Source organism: Acipenser ruthenus, chromosome 11 (assembly GCF_902713425.1).
Source record: "Acipenser ruthenus chromosome 11, fAciRut3.2 maternal haplotype, whole genome shotgun sequence".
Taxonomy (NCBI): domain Eukaryota; kingdom Metazoa; phylum Chordata; class Actinopteri; order Acipenseriformes; family Acipenseridae; genus Acipenser; species Acipenser ruthenus.
In genome coordinates this window covers 15,346,389-15,361,702 of record NC_081199.1, presented here as the reverse complement: position 1 = coordinate 15,361,702, position 15,314 = coordinate 15,346,389, and the positions used below count along the sequence as shown (strand labels likewise).

Here is a 15,314-nt window from a genome sequence, read left to right as displayed (position 1 = left end):
GTGTATTGAGGATGGGGTGTGTGCAGTGGGTGAAGATGGCATGCTAATTTTTAATTTTTAAAATTGTTGGTGTGTTTTTAGTTTTTTTTTGCTGTTTTTAGAATGTTTCAGTTATTTATCTGTGTTTTATTCTTGTTCTATTATGACCAGTGCTGGAATTTACTAGTTGTATTTATGTTATTTTAATGTTTTGTTGTTTTTCTTTTGTGTTGTTCAATAAAGGGATTTAAAAATCAAAAATCTCTCTCTCTCTCTCTCTCTCTGTCTCTCTCTCTCTCCAGAAGGAACAGAACCCCGGGCCACGGCCCCTTTTGTACGCCCCGTCCCGTCCCCATTGGTCAGCGACGGCAACCGCCGTCAGCCAATGCGTGATTGCCACGCGCTTCCCGACCGGGTCTGTGACGTTGCGCACCGCGTCTCTGCGACGGTGCGCACCGCGTCTCTGCCTCCTCCTCCTCCTCCTCCCCAGTGCCCGAACCAGTCAGAATACACATCTAAAACAAGAGTTCACTCTCTCTTTGTCACAATATGCGATATGTTTTGTTTTTCACATATTATTCTTAGGATTCACATGTAAAACAAAAGCTGTGAAGCAATTCACAACTGTTCTTCTTTAAATTAAAGTTGGTTTGAACACTGTAGCTGCTGATCCAGGAGCATCGTCTGATGCGGCTGGAGTACAGAAGGATGTACCGTCTGATTGCACGCACCGCTGCCAGGCAGGATCGGCAAAACATCCACCTCTTGGAAAGGCTGGACCACGCTGATCAACAGCACCAAGAGGTGGTTGCGTTGCACGTCGAATTTCTAAGACACAATAACAAGAGAACTGCAGGTGCCTACCCCAACTCTTGCTAAGATGGGCCCCCGTTCTGCTGTGCGCAGTCCTGCCGAATCAGCGGTCCGAGAAGTTTGTACAGAGCAATACCCACTCGCTTCTGCAGCGCACAGGTGTACGGACATGTAATGGCTCCATGTCCACCCGTACAAGTTCCACCAGTTGGTCAAACGTAGCTCGGATGACCCAAAATGTTTCAATCCATTGTTCGTCAGAGAAAGAATCGTGAAGCACAACCTCCTCCCACCAAACAGAGGGACGATGATGCGCCCGCATTCGTCTTTCCTGCCGATGCACAAATAGAGGTCTGTACATAGGGACGAAGTGGATGAGGGTCTCTGCTGGAAAGAAAGCAATAGATGCACGATTCCTTTCCTGCAAACCCATTGGATGGGACTGAAGTTCTTCCCATACAAGACTTAATCTAGCCAGTGTTTGTCTGCGTCTTATCCATCTATCCATTTTTGTCGCAATTACGATGTAAGTAGGCCTATGATTTTATATACCCTTATAACTAATTAGCAAATGCACACAAATTATGTATTTATTATATTAACAGCGTTTGTGTAAGTTTCCACATTTTCTGCATAATTAATTTTAACATTTCAACAAAGTACCTGTGTTTGAAACCAACACATCATGAGTTGTTTTTAATATATTTGTTCCACATTAACTCGTATTTGTGATTATTGAACGCATAATACTTTTGTTTAGTACATTAACATTTACGCAGTTCGCTAAGACTAATATATATGGGTGTGTGAAAGGACATCAGTAGCCTAAGAAGCATAAGTAATGGGAATTGGTGAGTGCTGTCGGTTTTTGTACACATGCTCCTTCTACCATTTCTAGAACAACTAATTCTAAACAATAATGACCGAGGACGCCTTTACTGGATGCACCACTCGGGAGCCCCCAAAATCTTTATTTTTTAATTATGTTTTCTTAGGTCAGACAGAGTCGGAAGGATATTGAATAAAAATGACTTTTTTGTTCATTAAAAATGTTTTTTTTTGTTTGTTTTTTTTTCTATTTAGTTAGTTGACCCATTTTATTATTATTATTATTATTTATTTCTTAGCAGACGCCCTTATCCAGGGCGACTTACAATTGTTACAAGATATCACATTATTTTTTACATACAATTACCCATTTATACAGTTTTTTTTTTTTTTACTGGAGCAATCTAGGTAAAGTACCTTGCTCAAGGGTACAGCAGCAGTGTCCCCTACCAGGGATTGAACCCACGACCCTCCGGTCAAGAGTCCAGAGCCCTAACCACCCTAACTTTAGGGTGTGTGATATACTCTAACATCACCACACCCCGGGCGGTTGCAACGCACCCGATGTGTGCTGATATTAGAGCATATCACACACCCTGTCCTGCCTTACTGCTTACGTAACAACTGCATTTACACTAATGAACACAACCTGGAGCCGACCAGGGCAGTTCTTTGATCTGTGAATGTGTAAAGCACATTGTTAAGTGCATGACACATGGGCAATCAAAAAGATAACTCACATTGTTTTTGCTGAGTCAGAAACCGTTCACTTTGATTTCAACCATGGCCTTACCCACGTCATCGAGAAATACTGCAATGTTTGAGTCATTTAAATGGAGTTTAACTTTACAAGGGGTCTTAAAATCAAATAACTAGTGCTGTCGGAAATGTAATAATGATAATAATAGTAATAGTCTGATGTACTTGAAGTAGCACTGTTCTTGTTGGCAGAAACTGGTAACCATGTGAAACCACATGGTTATAAATGGATGCGTCTCAAATGCATCCAACAGGGTTTTCTAGTAACCCAAGACACACTTCGATGCCCCACATAATGTACTGTTTTGATGAATACATATTATCAAAATGCAAGAGTTTGTTCTTACACAGGAAGATCATGCAGAACAGCTCGCTTCCAGCAGAGAAGACTATACAGAACCACACACCTGATACTGACAATCTTAAAACATGAACACATAGTGTAAGTTTAATTAATATTCACACCCTTTCTCTGATTGCTGCACGGATTAGACTCACATTTTTTTATTGGTCAGATTGAGGTCTGATGTAGGGAGGAATTACCGGCCGGAATCACAAAGTTTCTTGATCTAAATTTTATTTATTTTTTGGTTGACAACATTCTTGTTTTAAGGATTTTTTTTTTTTTTTTGTTACAGCACTTTTTGTAATCCGAAAAAAAAAAATCTTCATTTTTTTTTGTTTAAGTGGCAGCAATGGTTCCATAGTTTTGTAATGTTTGTAATCCATGTTTCTCAGTTTTTTTTTTTTTTAGTTACAACATTGTACTTTGTATTTATTTATTTAGATTTTTCCTGTAAAGCGCTTTGGGATGGCATAGCCATGAAAGGAGCTATATAAAAATACATAGATTGATTGAAATATTGTAACCTGGCCAAAACAATCAATCATACACGATCATCTTCATTTTCATATAATAATAATAATAATAATAATAATAATAATAATAATAATAATCCACAACAACAACACTACTAATAGTGAATAAATAAATCAGATAGTTTGATCATTTTCTTTGAAAGCATAGGTCTGCATAGGTATTTATTTATTTTATTTCCAAAGTAGCATAGTTTGACACATCTGGAGCTACCCCGAGAATATTTAGCGTAATGTTGGAATTTTGCCGGGACAGCATTTGATATGTTTCAGAGGATATCTATTAGGCTGTTTCACAGAACTTTTGAATCATGGGGAACTCAGTGCCCTGCCCAGTGGTGACCACACATGTTGTCTGAAGTGACCCCACCTCCTGTACCAGTTCAGCAGTGTGTGCTGGAAAGCCATGTCAGAACACGGATCAAGTAAGTGCGCAGTGGTGGCCCTACCTGACAATTTCACGTCTTTCAGCATTGTCAGCTCTTACCGTCAATTAAAACATAGTTTTTTGTGTTTAATATTACTACTGTTATCTAATCCACAGACAGCTGTCCCACGCATGCTCTCATTAACAGATTCCTTTTCACAGATATCAGGATATATGATCAACTGGTCAAGATCAGAGGCTGTGCCACTATCTGGAATATGTCCCCCTGTGGCAATGTGCCCCGCCCCTGTGTGCTTATTATGTGTTGTATGTTGCGTGCGTGTGTTAATGTTGGTGTATAGTCATTGGTACACGGGATATAAACGGGTCTGTGTTTCACGTGTGATTTAAAAAGGTAGATTTGTATTTAGGCACGAGGAGGGCACAAATCACTTCACGTGCTGGTTAAATGTAATATGTGAGCACGGGGTTGCACAGAATTAATTCACGTGCTGGGATTCAAGTGAATAATTAATTAGTAATTGAATCCCAGCACAACAGTATATATAGATGCACATTTTCACTCAGTAGGGGTGAGGTGTTCAGAGAGTGGAGAACGGGAGAGAGAGAGAGGAGTAAAATCGTAATTATAAAGATAATAAGTGTTTTGTTTGTACTCACCGTGTTTGTTCGTCTGTCCTGCACCGTCTGTTTAGTGTTTAGTCGTTTTGTATGTCTGTTTATTTTGGCGCAAGTGCCGTGTCCTGTTTTGTGCTGTTTTCAAACCTTTTATTTGTTAATAAACGCTGAGTGCAGCCATTGCACTCAGCTCATCATCACAACAACTGTCTGTGTTTGAATTCCTTTCTGGTCTGACGCAACCCACTCTGGCCGTCTTTGTGACACGTGGTGTCATCGTGGGATAGCCGCGCCTCCAAGCGTCAGACCAGGAGGGGTTTTGTTTAAAAAAAAAAAATAAATAAAAAAATAAATAAATAAATATATAATGGCAGAAGACGCCACAAAATGGCGGGACTGGTTCCTGGAGAATGCTGGGCTGGAGGCCCAGTCTCTGCCCATAGTCGTCCGGGCCCTGTGGATGATGGACAGTGAGAGATGGGAGGCCTATCAGCAGGAACACACCCCAAACACCTTGGAGGAAGGTGTGGAGTTTCTCCTCAGCTACCTGGAGGCAACGATAAACGGAACAGCAGCCCAGGTAGCAGGACCACCAGCAGAGGAGTACCTGCTGTCCCCATCTCCACCAGCAGAGGGTGAATGCCTGCTGGTTTTGCCTCCACAGCCCAAGCGGGAGGCAGAGACAGATAAAGAGGTGAAGGACAGGGAGGAGGAGTGCCGCCTAAGGGCCAGGCATCCACGGCGATGTAACAAGCCATCGCCGGGGTGCCTCCTCTGCGACCAGGATCACCTGTTCGCCCACTGTCCCTTCCGCAGTTATGGGGAGGAGCCTGAGCGTCCACAGCCCAAGCGGGAGGAGCCTGAGCGTCCACAGCCCAAGCGGGAGGAGCCTGAGCGTCCACAGCCCAAGCGGGAGGAGCCTGAGCGTCCACAGCCCAAGCGGGAGGAGCCTGAGCGTCCACAGCCCGAGCGGGAGGAGCCTGAGCGTCCACAGCCCAAATGGGAGGAGCCTGAGCGTCCACAGCCCAAATGGGAGGAGCCTGAGCGTCCACAGCCCAAACGGGAGGAGCCCGAACGTCCTACGCCTGAGTGGAAGGAGCCCGAACGTCCTACGCCTGAGTGGGAGGAGCCCGAACGTCCTACGCCTGAGTGGGAGGAGCCCGAACGTCCTACACCTGAGTGGGAGGAGCCCGAACGTCCTACGCCTGAGTGGGAGGAGCCCGAACGTCCTACGCCTGAGTGGGAGGAGCCCGAACGTCCTACGCCTGAGTGGGGGGAGCCCGAACGTCCACAGCCCAAGAGGGGGGAGCCCGAACGTCCACAGCCCAAGAGGGGGGAGTCGGTGCGTCCACAGCCCAAAAGGGAGGAGTCGGTGCGTCCACAGCCCAAAAGGGAGGAGTCGGTGCGTCCACAGCCCAAAAGGGAGGAGTCGGTACGTCCACAGCCCAAAGGGAGGCAAGTCGGGGCTTCCACAGCCCTGGGACCCAAGCCACCAGCAGAGGGAAAATGCCTGCTGGTTCCACCTCCACCAGCAGAGGGAGAATGCCTGCTGGTATCACTTCCCCCACCAGCAGAGGATGAATGCCTGCTGGTATCACTTCCCCCACCAGCAGAGGATGAATACCTGCTGGTATCACTTCCCCCACCAGCAGAGGATGAATGCCTGCTGGTATCACTTTCCCCACCATCACGAGGAGAGGAGCGGGAGCTGCCTCTGCCTCCATCACCATCAGGGGGAGAGAAGCAGGAGCTGCCTCTCCCTTCACCAGAAAGACCAGGACTTGAAGCTGGCGGCCCTCAGCAGCCCTTGTATAGGCTGCTGAGGGAAACATGGGGAAGAACCGCCTGGCCGCAGAGGCCGAGAAGAGGGCCAACATCCGCACCCCGGCTGGTCCTGACTCCCTGCCACGCTTCACCCAAGGATGCCTGTCTGGCATCGCCTGGGGTTGCCAGCCGCGCCGCATCCGGCCAAGTACTGTGGCCGGAACCCCACCAAGGGGAGCTGCCGGCCACGAAGAAAGTGGGGGAGGTCAGGAGACCTGCTCCCACTGCAGCAGTTTCGCTGCCGGAGATCGTGGGGGAGGTCAGGAGACCTGCTCCCACTGCAGCAGTTTCGCTGCCGGAGATCGTGGGGGAGGTCTGGAGACCTGCTCCCACTGCAGCAGTTTTGCTGCCGGAGATCGTGGGGGAGGTCCGGAGACCTGCTCCCACTGCAGCAGTTTCGCTGCCGGAGATCGTGGGGGAGGTCCGGAGACCTGCTCCCACTGCAGCAGTTTCGCTGCCGGAGATCGTGGGGGAGGTCCGGACACCTGCTCCCACTGCAGCACTTGTGCTGCAGAAGAGACTGTGGCCGGAGCCCCGGAAGAGGGAGCTGCCGGCCACGAAGAAGAGGGGAGGTCATCAGACCATCCCCCAAGCAGCCTTTCCGCTGCCAGGACTGCCCCGGCTGAAGGAGTCAGTCTGGGAGCTGTCGGCAGGGGTGCTGACAGCATGGCCAGCCATGGGCCCACTGAAGCCTCCCTTCCCAGCCCGAGACTTTGTCCTGGACTGCTGGATTTTTAAGGGGGGAGGTGGCCGTTGAGGCCATGTGTGCTTTGCACAGGGGGGGGTATATGTGGCAATGTGCCCCGCCCCTGTGTGCTTATTATGTGTTGTATGTTGCGTGCGTGTGTTAATGTTGGTGTATAGTCATTGGTACACGGGATATAAACGGGTCTGTGTTTCACGTGTGATTTAAAAAGGTAGATTTGTATTTAGGCACGAGGAGGGCACAAATCACTTCACGTGCTGGTTAAATGTAATATGTGAGCACGGGGTTGCACAGAATTAATTCACGTGCTGGGATTCAAGTGAATAATTAATTAGTAATTGAATCCCAGCACAACAGTATATATAGATGCACATTTTCACTCAGTAGGGGTGAGGTGTTCAGAGAGTGGAGAACGGGAGAGAGAGAGAGGAGTAAAATCGTAATTATAAAGATAATAAGTGTTTTGTTTGTACTCACCGTGTTTGTTCGTCTGTCCTGCACCGTCTGTTTAGTGTTTAGTCGTTTTGTATGTCTGTTTATTTTGGCGCAAGTGCCGTGTCCTGTTTTGTGCTGTTTTCAAACCTTTTATTTGTTAATAAACGCTGAGTGCAGCCATTGCACTCAGCTCATCATCACAACAACTGTCTGTGTTTGAATTCCTTTCTGGTCTGACGCAACCCACTCTGGCCGTCTTTGTGACACCCCCATGTGTAAGAGAACACTGGCAGTTTAAATGGCTTCCAGCCAGAATGACTAATCTGGGCATAAAGCTCAGGATTGGAAAACATTATGCAAATAAACCTCCTCCCTCTTAACCAAAAAATGTAAAATTACAAAATTGGACAAAACTAGGCTTCTCTTTGTTGGGTTAAATTAATGTTATAAAGATGATTACTGCCCCCCAAATCAATGACATCACCTACCTTCCCCCACTCCATTTCCCTCCTCGTCTTCTACATAGATATAACAGAGCTGTTAGTATGTTCCTTTGGGCAGGAAAAAAACATCTCTTAATAAAGCAAAATTGTTTGCTTCCCCCATAGACGGTGGTCTAGGACTCCCAAAAGTAGATTGGTATCATTATGCCTTTTCACTCTCTCAGTTATCTAAAACTCATCTCACAACTGAGCAAGCACCTGCGTGGGTTAATATAGAAAAAGAGCTTACAGACCCTTTTCCAATCCAGGCCTTTATTATACAAACGGGCAGCCCAGTCCCGTTTAAAGACCCGGTATTGGCTTTTGCTAGAGAAACTTGGAAAATGACACCAGATTACAGACAGGCTCAAACTCCTACGTTAGAAAGTCTTAAGATAACATGGGAAAGGGACCTTGGAAAAGATATATCTAAGAGAAGAGCTGGAAAGGTGATTGGGTCGTGGCATGGCTCCTCCAGAGGAATACAGCCCTGTCTAATAAATTATAAAATAATTCACAGGAGTTACTGGGCGCCCAGTAGAATGGCCAAACTAAAACTAAAAACCACAGACGTGTGCTGGCGATGCTGCAAACAGAAGGGCACATTGTTAGTATGCTATATGAATGTAAAATGGCGCAGGCTCTGTGGTCAAAAATACTGACCTTTCTGAGCAAGGTATTTGGGACTGTTTCCCTAGAACCCAGCATTCTGTATTCTAGGGATTATACCTGAGGATATAGAATTAACCCATCAACAAATCAGCTGGTGTGGACTCGCACTAACGACAGGGTGTAAGGTTGTACTGAGGCACTGGAAATCAACATCCCCCACTCCGTTTAGGGAATGGGTCGACTTAATAACTAAAATAGCCGCATATGAACAAGTGATTTACAAAATCAACAACAGACATCATATATTCCTGCAGATCTGGGGTCCCTAAATGACTTTGCTGGAAGGAGGCAGTAGAATAAAAATAATGACTCTAATTTATTATGCTCTTCCGAAAGGCCTACAGTGAAATCTGTACTGAACTTCGTTGATGTACCGACACAAATGGGGATTGGATATGTATGCTATTTTATTGTGATGATGCTCCTTTCTTCTTGTTAAGGTTTTTTCTGCTTGTTTTTCTCCTGTGCGAGTTTTGATTTGTTGGTGTTGTTACTGTAATAGCAACAAGGAAATAAAGAATGAATCATAAAACAATTAAAAAAAAACATAGCAAAGTGTAATAAGGTGTGGCACCTGCTGCACAAATTAAATTAAATATTTCTATATGGTGCAATAAGCGCACCATGTGTTGTTGCTTAATCGGACAGCACTAAAACCTGGCCAGGTTTCCATTTCCTATTTTCTTATTCGTCTGTTTCTATTCATCTCTTCTCAGTATTAGGCGTCTCTTCAATTGGAGATTGTTTGTTACTTCCTATAAATAGTTGCTAGGTTCCACCAGAAGGGGGAGCTCAATACTTTTTTCTATGGCATTTCTGCAGGCTCTTTGACGGGCTACACACCGGTGCAATCAATGGTCTTTGTGAGCGTAACAGAGGGAGACCGTACTCGAAATTAGTAAAACTTATTCTTTTTTGTTCTGTTTTGCTAAAGTCAGGAAGTTTATCACCAGCACCAAGCTGTTGGTTAGCATTTTACTACCAAGCTCAATGTACTCGAGTGAATGCTAATGTTTGGATGCCGTTGAATAAATGGTCATTGCTGACAAAAGTTCCGGATATCGTTTGGACTCGCTGGACTTTCTCACTCGCCTCGGGATCAAGGATCTACAAGCAAGCGGGTGCCAGGAGTGCTGAGATCGTTGCAATTTATTTGTCCTTTTTTTTTTTTTTTTTTTTTTTTGTTACTTTGTTTTGAAGCAGAGGTTTTGTTTTTCTGTGTTTTCAATCTGTTCAGGACTTGGCCTTACTGGCTGAATTTCTTTGTTTATTTTGATCGGGACTGAAGCGCTCCTTGTCTGTTTGGACAGACTTTTTGTGTTTGTTTGTTTGCATGTGAAGAATCAGTAAATGTATTGTCTGGTTTAAATGACTGATGTATCTCCATTTATTATTTTTTCAGTAATTACAACTGAAACGGATCCCGCGTCATTTCGTGCTATTGACCTGCCTTTCTTCCTTTATGAAATGTTTTGATGCACTTGGTTCAGGGAGGTAACCTGTGTGCTTTCGTGCTATTGGCCTGCCTTTCCTCCATTATGAAATGTTTTGATGCACTTGGTTCAGGGAGGTAACCTGCGTGCTTTCGTGCTATTGACCTGCCTTTCCTCCTTTATGAAATGTTTTGATGCACTTGGTTCAGGGAGGTAACCTGCGTGCTTTCGTGCTATTGACCTGCCTTTCCTCCTTTATGAAATGTTTTGATGCACTTGGTTCAGGGAGGTAACCTTTCCAAGAGGTTGGCGTTTCTGTTAAAGCTGGTTGTTATAAAGGTATAGTGAAAATAATGTAGAGCTTAGGAAAGTGATGTAAATCCCAGGTATGGTAAATCATACTGAAAAACATGTCAGACTATAACAAACTCTGGGAAATGCATAACTATGGTAATGCGGAAACTGCAACATTACCGGGTTAAACTTTTAAAAGGATATCACAGGGGGTTCATATTTCATTGTCTGTGTTACTGGCACACCTTGTTCTACAAGTAAAGCTCTGAATGATAAACAGTAGTACAAATACTCACTTGAAATCCATCAGGCTGGTACACTTCAGAATGATGTTTATCAGGCTGGGGACTGAGCTGTCTGTGAAGGAGTTTTTGCTCAGGTCTAGATATTGCAATGAGCTGAAAGCATCAAGACCAGAGGAGAGAGACTCAGCACAGCTGTCTGTGAGGTGTGTGTCAGTCAGCCTATGAAGAAGATAGAGAGAGAATCAGCTGTGCCAAACATTTCCTGTGACATTGCTTAATTAAAAACATGCAAATAGATGGCTGCTTGAAGTGGAATATCTGGCTCTATAAGAAGCTGTTCTTCTGACTGGAAGTATGACCACAGACCCAGCATTTAAATTGTTATCACTAAAGCATGCCTCCAAATGCTTCACTTTTGATGTCTTTTGACTTGTAATTTATAACACAATTCACAACATTTCTTAACACTCCATTTGTCATACAAACAGTCCCATGTCTTAGGCATAAATACTGGCATGCTTGTCCAGTAATATAACATTGTGCTTAACTGTGCCACTGTGCTAAAAATGAATGATCATTGTTATAGACATACAGTTTGTCCCATAAGTCTGGCATCAAAGGCATGATATTGGTTCTCTCTCTCGCTCTCTGTCAGGAATGAAATGTCTTTATGCAAAGAAGAATTCAGTTTGATGTGTGGTAACAATAGTCAACAGGGTGTGTCCGCCCGATTTAACAGAGGACATCCTAATCAGCATAATACATGATATTGTCAATGATACCTGACCTGTGGGACACTGTATATTCATTATCAATGCATAGCTTTTTTATTGTTATTTAATTGGACTTTCATACCAATTGGTTTGTAAATTCATGACACATATTCAATATATTTAGATTCAAAAGCATTAAGTAAAATCAATTTACACAAGAAACCGGAGATCAGTGGTTGACATTTTCAAAACACCACACAGTTTTTCTATGAAGTTGCTGGTAAGATGAGACTTGCAGACGGTTAATCTTTCACAGTAATATTTTGGAATAATCAAAGTGCAGACGTTCCAAATGAAATCTTCAGGGAGATCACCGTGAAATAATAACCTGAAAGAAAAAGACAGTTGTTCAATTTCATAAACTCATTCTGTTCAATGCACATTGTTCATTGAGATAATCAACATAATCAATTTCCCCGTAATAACAATCTCAAACCACCACTGGAACACATTAATAAATCCACTATTCATTTTAAAAAACTGAATTCATCTGCATAAGACTGCCTGCTTTAAGCTGATTCTACTGCGCAATGGACAATTTAACTGTAATACGTTACAGCTGTTTACCCTTCATTAGTGTTAAAAAACCTCACCCAATAAAATAACTAAACCTGCAGAAAAATCTGTTGAATATAAATATTGTGACAGGGTGCCGAGAAACAGACCACATATCCCAGCAGGCAAAGTGGACTACATCCCCCAGAAGGCAATGCGGGCTGCCATTTTGAGCAAAGTTTGCCCACCAATTTGTAAATTCCGTTCAGCTGTGTGCAACTAGTCCCACGCTGTTTGTGTATATAAGCCTGTGTGTTTGTGTGCTGAATGGAAGAGGAGAGGGAGAGGGAGAAAGTGAAAGTGTTGTTTGTTTACATTTATTTTGAAACCTTGCATTGTTTTGATGTCTGTTTGATTTATTGTTTCTTTGTTTGTTTGCACCTTTGCTTTGGCCCACGTGTCGTTTATTTATGTCTGTGTTAATACATTTGTGCCTTGGTGTGTTTCAGTGCAGTTTCGTGGCAGAGTCTCCATTAACTATCCTGACACAACCCACTCGCTTTGGCCATCCTATCACAGTATGTAAACTGTTTTCTAATTAAACTGCATTTACACTAATGAACACAACCTGGAGCTGACCAGGGCAGTGCTTTGATCTGTGAATGTGTAAAGCACATTGTTAAGTGCATGACACATGGGCAATCAAAAACATAACTCACATTGTTTTTTTAATTATGGCTTACTTTGTTTACACACACTAATGTGAGGTAAAATTACTCTGGTAGTAATGAATGGGAACTCAAAACTACCCCAGGAGGTGGATTAGTTAGTCCAGCAGTCAGTCGCACTCGAAGGGGCATTAAGGTTAGTGTGAACAAATCAGCTTGTGTTCAGAAGGCACTCAACACCACTCTCAAGTGCCAGTGTGGAAACGGCATCAATATTACAATACTGGATACTGGCATCAATATTACTGTTACTGCACATCCTGTGTCCTACTTGGCTTAAAATATTAGATATAGGGATATTTTACACACAACTTTATAAAAAGAGTGCTTTTATTTTTTGTTTATTTATTATTGTTTTGGTTTCTTTTTCAACTCTCCTTCAAAAATAACTTTGTAAACATTCTCTGCGCGTCTCAGCGCATTGCTGGACTCTGTTGCTTTCACCTGCGTTCATCACACACCTGTTTCTGCAGCCTCCCATCAAGGATTGTTACTGTTTCATCTCCCCTGCCGGTGTGAGAGGCAGCGAGTGCGGCACTCGAGTAAGGACTTCGAAGAAGGACCCTGGCTTTCTCAGGTGTTCTTTATTTTATTAGTTAGTTTGTTGTGTATTTAATGTTTATAATTCTTCATTTGCTTTTGTTTACTATGTCTTTTCATCTGCTATTTCTCTCCGTATCTCTTTGCTCTCCTTCCTCTTGTGCCGCTCCTTCTCTTCCCTTATCCCCCAGTGGTGGAACCAGCTCCCGGTGAACCTCAGGACTGTTCAATCTTTTACTGCTTTCCACCGTCTTCTCAAAACTCACTGATTCAACCTTTATTTGTAAACTCCTATTTACTTATCTTTTTAGATTTTCCTTTATTTTGTTATTTTGTATATATTGTATACATATGTTTGCTTTGCATTTTTTTATTGACACTTGTATTTCATATTTTTGTTTAAGTTCTGTAAGTCACTTTCGATACAAACGTCTGCTAAATGATTAAATTATAATAACAATTTAAATGAATGTTCTTACCCTTCCTCGCAATCCTGACTATCACCTGTGATACAATCTAACCTCAGACCATCTTTTGTCATCGTTATAAACAGAGACAAGTATTTCCAGCTGGGTTGTGTAGAAAGCATTTGACAGAAGTTCATTACTCTGTCTTCGGTGAGGTAACTGAATTCCAATCTGTAGTGAAACAGAGTGTGGTTAACAATGGCTACATTTACAATGAAAATAGACACTATGACTGTAGAGCTAATATTCCTGAAAAAAGATTCCTTGACCCTGTCTTTTTTATTTTGACAAGGGTTTACAAGAAACCTCTAAGTGTCACCCCAGTGAGTGTCATTTCATGGTAATTAGGAGGGGCTGTGGTAATATTTGGGATATCACACATCATAAGAACATCTCAATAATTAAATGTGCATTGCCTTAAAAAGGGTGTTTACAACAGCTTTGTAGATTTTAGAATGATATTACAGAAACATTCAAATTTTTAACCACCTAAATCGAGACCATCTGGGTTTGCAGCAGAAGTAACTGCAGTGTTCTACTGGTCAGCTCTGTTTTTTTACATATTCAAGAACGGTTACATTTAATTATTTGTTAAATGTTTCTATTAAGCAGTGCTGCAACGATTATTCAAATTCAATGATTAATTGCGAATTTTGCAGTCATCAATTAAAGTTTTTATCATCGATTCATCAAACCCCCCCTCGTCACCGGTAGAGCCTGCTTAAGCCTTGTTCACGCAGCCGCGATGCAAACAAACAGTGAGAGAACGCAGAAGCAGCAGTGATGTGAGCCCCGAGCCCCGATACACACACACACACACACACACACACACACACACACGGACGGACGGTTTATTTAAGCAGAGAGAGAGTAAATGTGGAGATTAAGCTTTGAAAACAAAACAGGTTTACTGTAAATCCATAAATATTTGCAAGCCTTTTATTATACATTTTTCGAAAATGAAAAAATAAACACAAACATTTTTGGCACAAATGTAAAATTCCACTAACAATACATACTTCGTATTGCAAGTGTATTGATACTGTATCAGGGGTGTGCAATTCATATTGCCCGACGCCCGGAACAAGATCTGTGTGAGGGACAACTAGTTTTACCGTTACTCTGCCTGTCACAGAAGTATTTTTTTTTCTTCTTGTGTCACAACGTTCTGTTGTTTTGAAAAACTCCCATAGATTTTTCTAGGGAGTCACGCAAGTTCCTGAAAACTCTAAACTGCAGACGTCTCGCACATTGTGATATAAATCCCATATATTTTATGAATAGGTTTAAAAGATGGACTCTCTTCTCTGTGTAAGGACAATTGTATAGAGACATTCCTTGGGATATAATTGGGGTTTGTAACACTTTGGTCCAGATATTTCTACATCAAAAGGTTTTTTTTCACTAAAAGGACAATTAAACTGGCTTGCTAAAACAGACAAGCTATTTAACGTAAACAGGAAAAACTTTATGTGAAAAAAACTAGATTGTTATCCACTAACAAGCCTGCTAGGTCACACTTCTGATCGTGGTTCAAATACTATGATAGACGGCCAGGAGCCAGATCAGAACTAGAATATTGAAAATAATGAAGCGTGACCCCTGGTGGACTTGGATGTAAGGACACACGACCCATTTGTTCCTATGGAGATTAACTATGTGAAAGATGATGTCATTAAAAATGATATTATCCGTGAATGGTTCTAGTTGAAAATTATCACGAGTGTTTGTAAGTATAAAAATGGATGGATTATTTAGTTTAAACTCGGAAATCACAATATTGAAAACAATAAAACTTATAGGAAGTATTTGATTACTTTTCCTCCAGCTAATATGAACAATTTTCACATGCGTGAGACGGGAATTTCATGGGGAAATTGAAATTGAAACTTGTAGGAAGCTACGACGAACACAAACAGAGTTACAGTGCCTTGAAAAAGTCTTCACACCCTTGAACAT

At 42.6% G+C, this 15,314-nt stretch overlaps 1 protein-coding gene across 5 annotated transcripts in view; it reads right to left on the bottom strand.

Annotated features, from left to right (window-relative positions):
• LOC131739428 (NACHT, LRR and PYD domains-containing protein 3-like) overlaps positions 1-15,314 on the bottom strand; it is a 110,195-nt gene that overhangs the window by 54,413 nt on the left and 40,468 nt on the right. For 4 of the 5 annotated variants that reach the window (XM_059033397.1, XM_059033394.1, XM_059033396.1 and 1 more), the window contains 3 exons: positions 13,368-13,526; positions 11,280-11,453; positions 10,404-10,571 (listed from right to left, as the gene is read on the bottom strand). In XM_059033397.1, coding sequence (XP_058889380.1) covers positions 10,404-10,571; positions 11,280-11,453; positions 13,368-13,526 — 501 coding nt within the window. The remainder of the gene's footprint in view (positions 1-10,403; positions 10,572-11,279; positions 11,454-13,367; positions 13,527-15,314) is intronic. The other variant, XM_059033395.1, reaches the window with a different exon arrangement.